The sequence below is a fragment of the Symsagittifera roscoffensis genome, chromosome 4, assembly GCF_963678635.1.
Source record: "Symsagittifera roscoffensis chromosome 4, txSymRosc1.1, whole genome shotgun sequence".
NCBI lineage: Eukaryota > Metazoa > Xenacoelomorpha > Acoela > Convolutidae > Symsagittifera > Symsagittifera roscoffensis.
The window spans coordinates 64803492-64810764 of NC_087065.1; the positions used below are offsets into that span (position 1 = coordinate 64803492).

The window sequence follows — 7273 nt, forward strand, 5'->3', positions numbered from 1 at the left end:
TGTGAAGGGACTATATAAAACTGACTTTGTAGCTACTTGGATGTCGTAGAAGTCTGAATTAACACCGGTATAATTTGATGTTTTAGAATATGAGTAGCTAGAAAGAGGAAAGGGTCAATCCATCTCCAATGGATTTAATATAGAACTGTCACACAAAAACATATTAAAATTGGTTATTCGAGCCGTGTTTTTAATGGCAATCACGTAGTCTGAGGATCCGAGACTCAGCTATGTGGTTGTGTTCGCATGTAAACGAAAGCTGATCAAAAGTCGTTTGACTGATGGCCTAAAAATAGTAACTTTTTACTTAGCCCTAAACAGACCAAAAAATCAACTGGCAAGGTCGAGACGGTGAAAAACGAGTAGGATTAAGGTAACTGACGCCAGCCGATCAGAAGTGAGTATTCAAAGTCTCAAAGTAAATCGCGAAAATCTCAAAGTAAGAAAATAAATCCAAGCCATTAGTGTTAATATTGACCGATTAGATAATAAGCAGATGAGTTTTCAAGACTTAAAAATTCTTATGAACTTGAACTCATAAGTCTTGATATTTATCTGAATAGTATTGCGGTTGTAAACCGCAATTTGTAATATTTTTGATTATTTTCCACTGATTTAATAAATTTTCTGTTAATATTGACTTCGATTTTGTGAGAAAGGCATTTAGCCAATAGGAACGCTTAGCAATTTTGATTGGTTGAAATTTTTCAAGCATTCGGTCCCTCAAGCATGAGAACCCTCCCCAAAAGTTTTTAAGCGCTGATGCGTCATAATTTTTTCTTAACAATTAACTCAGCAATTACTCGAAATTTCCTCTCGGTTTCACTACAAAACAAAACACGTATTCAAGCAAATGCCAACAACTAGCAAACAGAACTCCAAATTTTCACGTATCCTCACTTTTCGGCACTGTTGAACTAATTTTCAGTTTCGGCACTGTTGTACTTCGGCACTGTTGAACGCCCCCGTTTTAAGCAATAAAAGGTAACAAAACAAATTTAAATGAGAAAATGAAATTACTTCTGTCGATATTCTAACTCATGCAGTCGGTTTTTTCTGTGTATACTGTCTACACCCCAAACTATGTGTCTGTACCCTAAAACTACATAATAATTAGAAGGGATCTCTAATTTATTGACCTTCTGTTTTTGAGGAATCTGTCCATCTGCAGTGCGATGTTCTTCACCACTTCGTCCCGCTCACTCGGTCTGATTGCGGCATCCGAGAGGGTAGTCGCCTCCACTATGTTGCCCATGTCCAGATTCTGGCTACTCACTGCGCGCCAGATTAGACTGGGTGCGAAAAACATCAGCGCCTGGGCTGCAAACACAACAGATGGACTAATTTCATATCCTTATCTCTCCTTGGTCCATTTAGGGGAAAGAGGGTTAATTCCAACCATAGAATAAACTTCAATGATTTTTGACAACAACAAGAGTCTTTTTTTAAGGATGGCAATAGCAGTTATTAGTCGCAACAAAAAAAAACAAACAAACAAAAAAACAACAGATAATTAGCATCTTGAGCAGGGGCGGATCTAGGATTTTCTCGAGGTGGGAGGGGGGGGGGGCAATTTTTCAAAAAAAGTTTAAAAAAAAACAGGCCAAAAAAGGTGTTTTTAGCCACTTTTTGAAAATTTTGACCAAAAAATTGCTCCCCCCTCAAAATAAGTATATATTGGCGCCCAAGGCTCCTTTAAAAAATTTTTGTGGTCTGTCACCAAAAATGGATATCTCAAAATAGTTCAAAGGTCGAATCCCTGAAGGGGGAAGCGTCCCCCCCCCCCCCTAAATCCGCCCCTGATCTTGGGTTATTTTCACCGCATATATACCATTAGCTTTGAAATCACTTTTTTCTACATGAATTTCAATTTAATGATCAAATCCGTGGAAGAAAGGTAAAAACGTATGAACAATAAATGTCTCCAAAAAATTTAGCTTTTATCCTAAGCAAGTCAGCAAGTCAGCAGCATAATTAAAAACAAAACATCCCCACACTAACTCACAAGCCTGTTCGCTTTAACCTAAAAAAACACTGCGAGTCAATATGTGATGTAAGTGACTCTTAATGACTGACCGACAAGCATGATGGGAACCCACTGGTAGTATTTGATCTCGTAGCCATGAGTCACCCGTTTGGTGAGGGAGGCGGGGATGCCTATTGGCAGGTGGTACGTGTTAGACACCCAGCAGTAAGTGTCTGTGTACTGTACCCATTGGGCGGGGAAGTTGGGGGGAGTCCAGCAGTCGATGGGGTCCCCCACGTACTAGAATTGACAATATTCAATGTTTTGTGATTCTATGCAGAGAGGCGATATCCTGTTCTCGATTGATCAAGATCTAATATTCGTTCTACATATATTTTTTTGCTTTTTGCGCTCAAACTGTTGTCCAACCCTCAGTCAAATCTACAGATCTTAACGCGCCACGAGCTCTAAACCTCGCCACCGCACGAAGAAAATTGAATCATTATTTTATGTAATGTCAAAACTTCTTTCAACTACAGAAAAAGACAAGTATAACAATTTTACCTCAACGTGCTTTAAAAACGAGTCAGTTGAAAAGATATCGTCGTCTCGGAGAGCTGGAAAAACTTTGAGAGCTTAAAACACCCTCTTCAGAACATTTCTGTAATTTTTTTTACTTGATTTTTATTGCTGGTTAAACTATTGACGCTAGAATTCTGGTAAAAGTTTGCCTACACGTTGAGCCGAATATCGCAATTATTATTTTGCAGTGAGCACTGTTTTTTTTTCGTAAAAAAATGATTTTAAGTCCTATTTTCTTGTTTACATTCTAATTGCTTTTTGAAAAAAACTTATAGAAAAATATTGATGTTTCCTAGCAACAACAAGGAACATGTCAACATATAAAAATCTTCTGCCATTTGACATTCACTTTAATTTTGTTTTGACAGTTTAACCTCAAGCAAAAAGCATCTGACTTTTCTTGTCTTTGTTGTCTTCTCAATGTCAAGTTGATGAACAAAAGTTAATGGATTTTTGCCATAATAAAGTAATCCATCGATGAGAATCTTTATTCACCAGAAAGCTGATCGATTCGTTGAAATAATTTCCATCCAGATATATCTTACAAAACAAGCAGTAAACAGATATGTCGATGTTTTTGGGGGCGTAGCGACCTGCCTGCGTGCCGCTTAGCATGCGCAATGAAAGTATTTGCTCACTTTGATTCCTTGAATCATTAGGGAAAACATTTTTGTTACTTTACTCCAACCGTTATTTCAAAAAAGGATGTATGTAATAAGCGTCTTGAAACTCAAACTCTTCAAATTCTAACTCAGGGCATTTTACGTCTTAAGGCATTGAAAAACATTCAAAAACTGTTCTGGAGAGTCAAAACATTTCTAGAGCAAAACCATAGCCTAGAAAAAAAATTCCCCAACTTCATCTAAATTGAATTTATTATTACGTGTTGGGGGATGATTTTCACAAAAAATCACAAACTTAAACAAGACTGCTTGTATCAGTGCGAAGCCCTGAATGTTCCGACTGCCTTTTAAGGTCTATGGAGCAGTAATAACGCAGAAAAATTTTAATGTAACAAGACTGCTCGCATCAGGGCGACGCCCTGAATGCTCCGACTGCCTTTTAAGGTCTATGGAGCAGTTATAACACATGAAAAAATTAAAAGTCATTAAATAAACTTTTTTTTAAGTTGAGATTTTTTGTGAAAACCAACGCGCACACGCCATATCAAGTTCAAAGTGATAGATTTCGCTCCTAGTAACAAATCATTTATGGCAAATAAGCTTCTTTCAACCAAATTGGGACAATTTCTAAGACGCATTAAATCTCCGCTTACGCGTTTTTAAACACCCATAACTTCACAAAAAACGATCACAGGTGAAAAATCTTTTCAAATTTAAACTCAAGATAACAATAACTTTTGAATGATAAAAAAAATTCCGTCAAACGTCAAAAATGGCTAATTAAAAAGTGAAAAATTGTCTGAAGAAAAAACCCACCACAAACCCAAACTTTCCGTTTCTTTCATTACGAAAATCGGAACAAAAAAATTTCACTTTTCTATTACACTTAATTTTTTTACTGCTCCATGGACCTTAAAAGACAGTCGGAACATTCAGGGCTTCGCCCTGATACGAGCAGTCGTGTGTTTTTTAAAACATTTCATTTTTTTAAAAAGTTTTGCTTACGCTGTAGCTCATAGTTAAGGGATAATTAATATGCGGTATATTTTGTTCATATAATGGTAGATGTCACTTTAATTTCGCTCGGAAAACATTCGTCATTAAGTTTAGACAAACTATTTGGTATCTCCATCTGTTTTTAACACGTGTGGAAGGTTATTTAGAAAAAATCAAAAACCGTACAAATCAAAAATACTTCATAAGTATTGGAGAGCAGATAGAATTCATTTTTTCCTAAACATGTCAAATCACAGCCCTCTTTTTTTTGATATGATGCGTCATTCAATGCGCAACACATTTCTCCGGGACACTACAATCTGGCGCAGCATGACCAGGGTAATCAATACAAAAAATGCTGATTTCAAAAATTGGGTTTTTAAAACAGTTATCTTATATTGGACAAACTAATGCAAAAAAATTGGCAAGCTTCAATGAGCTGAACAAACTGAGAGTGAAAAGAGAGAGTTGAACCAGCTAACAAGTTGCTTTCGTACACAGAAGTTCCGTAAACCATTTTGAAAATTTTAGCCCCAATATGTATTATTTTCCTCTCAGAACTAAAGTTCTAACAAAACTGCTCGTATCAGGGCGGTGCCCTGAATGTACCGACTGCCATTTAAGGTCTATGGAGTAGTAGTAACATGAAAAAATTAAATGTAATAAATTGAAACAATTTTTTTCAAATAAATTTGAAATTTTTTGTGAAAATCATTCTCCCACACGCCAAATAAAGTACAAAGTGATAGATTTCGCTTCTTGTAACAAAGCAATTTTGGCAAATAAGTTTCCTTCAACCAATTTCGAACAATTTTTCAGACGGATTTCAATCCCCGCTTACGAGTTAATAGTGTGAAATATATCACGCGTTAATTGTCCCAAATTGGCAATCTTTAAACTTTTGCAAACTTCATTCAAATGGCAAACTTCACGAAAAATGATCACAGATGAAATATCTTTTCAAATTTAAGCTCAGGACAACAATAGCTTTCGAATGTTATTTTAAAATTTAGCCAAAAATGGCTAGTTAAGAAGTCGATACTTGTCTGAAGAAAAAAGCACCCACCCCGAGCACAAATATTCCGATACTTTCGTTTCGAAAGTCGGAACAATAAAATGCATTAATGAAAATAAATGGCTCGCCACAATTTGAATTGGATCAAATTTACCCTTACGCGTTGTTTGCACGAAGTATTTTGCGCGTTTCTTATCTCAGTTAGCGAAGCTGGCAAAATTCAACCACATTTAACCTAACAAAAAATTATCATAGGTGAAACACTTTTTTGTAAGTTTAAATCAGGGCATCACTGGCTTGATATAAATAACTCCGGTCAAAGTGGCACGATAAAAATGAGAATATGTTTGAGGAAAAAGTTGGAACAAAAACTATACTAGTCCGACCTTCGAATACTTGTACTTTTTTATGGCATTTTTTATACGGATGGTAAACCGGGTAAGAGGCAGCTGCCACGATCAGGGCTTTGATCTGATACGAGCAGTCTTGTTAGCTAGCTCCTACAATTTGAAACAAATTCTTCCAAATAAAATTTCCGAAACTTCCTGAGCTGAGCGGCGAGTGTCGCTTTGCCGCGAGAAACTGAACGCCTCGTATCTGGGTTATTGGGCTTTCTCGACCAAATGGTGTAGATATTAGCTCACTGTCTTAGTATTTCGCTATTTTTTATTCAGATTTCGAAAAACTGACACTTAAATAGGTGACAAATTTTTTCATATAGCTTTTTAGTTATTATTTTTTGTCCCATATTTTTTGTGCAGATTTTTTGGCTAATTTTTGGTCACTTAAATGTGTCGATAATTAATTGTAAGATATTTATTTGGCTACTTTCTGTCGCCTCGCAACTATTTTTTTAACCTATAATGGTTTCGGCTCACCTGCTTAGTGCTGACGAGAACTCCCAGCACAACTAGAATGAGAGACATGTACTTGTGGTTGAGTCTATCCACGAAGTCACAGTTTCTGCTCTCCGCGTCATGGATTATTTTCACTATTTCCCCAAACATGTTGCTGCCAATCTTCTTGACAGTTTTTGGTTTCAGGCAAGTTTAATTACAGGACAAGGCGCTAAACAACAGTTTAAAAGCAAGTTAGCTTTGAAAAACAACGAATAATTAATTTAAGTCACAATTAATTTAAATTATTTCAAGGTGAGAATCTTCAGAAGAAAACGGAAGACAAATTATGAACCGAAAATTATATGCAGACTAAAAGATCAGAACTTGATTTTGAATATGAGTATTCTTTGTGCTCAAGTAGACCTCGCCATATAAGGTACAAAGAAATGGCTCAGAGTGCTACGGAAATAATAACTTTTTTCAAATTCAGTTGAGATAAACTGGGATGGGAGTAGCTGATGACTGATTATCATAAGTTTTTTGGCGAATTTATTTGTGATTTGATACACATTAACCAAGAACTTTAATTTAATCAAGCCGAAAAAACAATAGTACGAATATGGTATCATTTTTTTTGTTTACGATCGTGCGGAGTTTTTCTTCTAATGATTCTGCTTAAAAGGCTTTATCGGGACGGCTGAATAAACAAAAAACGGTGGGCAAATTAGCTTTCTTGTATTATTTTTCAGACCAATTTTGCCCGTTTTCGTAGACCAAATGGGAAATATCAAACACTAAAGGATGGCCCAAACGGAATTGACGCTACTATTTACCTGCTTCTAGAAGGCGGTGCTTGTCTGTATGTTCTACGTTTTTCTAACCGCTTTTAATGATTAGAAAAACAAATTTGGCTTTGAATAACAAGCCAATCAAAAATAAACGAAACACTAATCTTTAGTAGGCAAAATCAGCTTATTCGAAGTGTAATTCGCCAATTTCAGGGCATTTCAGGGCATTCTTGATTAAAGAGAGGCATGATGGATCTGAAATAGCCCCTGAATTGGATTTTTTAAAAGTGCTTTCCTGTGACTGACTATGATATTTCCAAAATTAAATAGCATATGCTTTTCTGATTGCTAACTGTCGTTCAAAATCATTGTAAGAAATCAATCCATGATAAAAAAACAGTAATTTTTCTTTTCGTTTCGTGTACACCCTAAAAAGACTTCTTTTTGAATTTGATGTGCGGACG

The 7273-nt window shown here is 36.0% G+C and overlaps 1 protein-coding gene across 1 annotated transcript; it reads right to left on the reverse strand.

The window, feature by feature from the left end:
• Window positions 1-1126: 1126 nt before the first annotated feature.
• LOC134844988 (innexin unc-9-like) lies at window positions 1127-6898 on the reverse strand. Its single transcript, XM_063861816.1, has 4 exons — window positions 6855-6898; window positions 6061-6250; window positions 2077-2266; window positions 1127-1320 (listed from the first exon to the last, which is right to left on the reverse strand). The coding sequence occupies exons 2-4, from the start codon at window positions 6187-6189 to the stop codon at window positions 1127-1129; spliced, it is 513 nt and encodes a 170-aa protein (XP_063717886.1). The 5' UTR covers window positions 6190-6250; window positions 6855-6898.
• Between the last annotated feature and the right edge of the window lie 375 nt (window positions 6899-7273).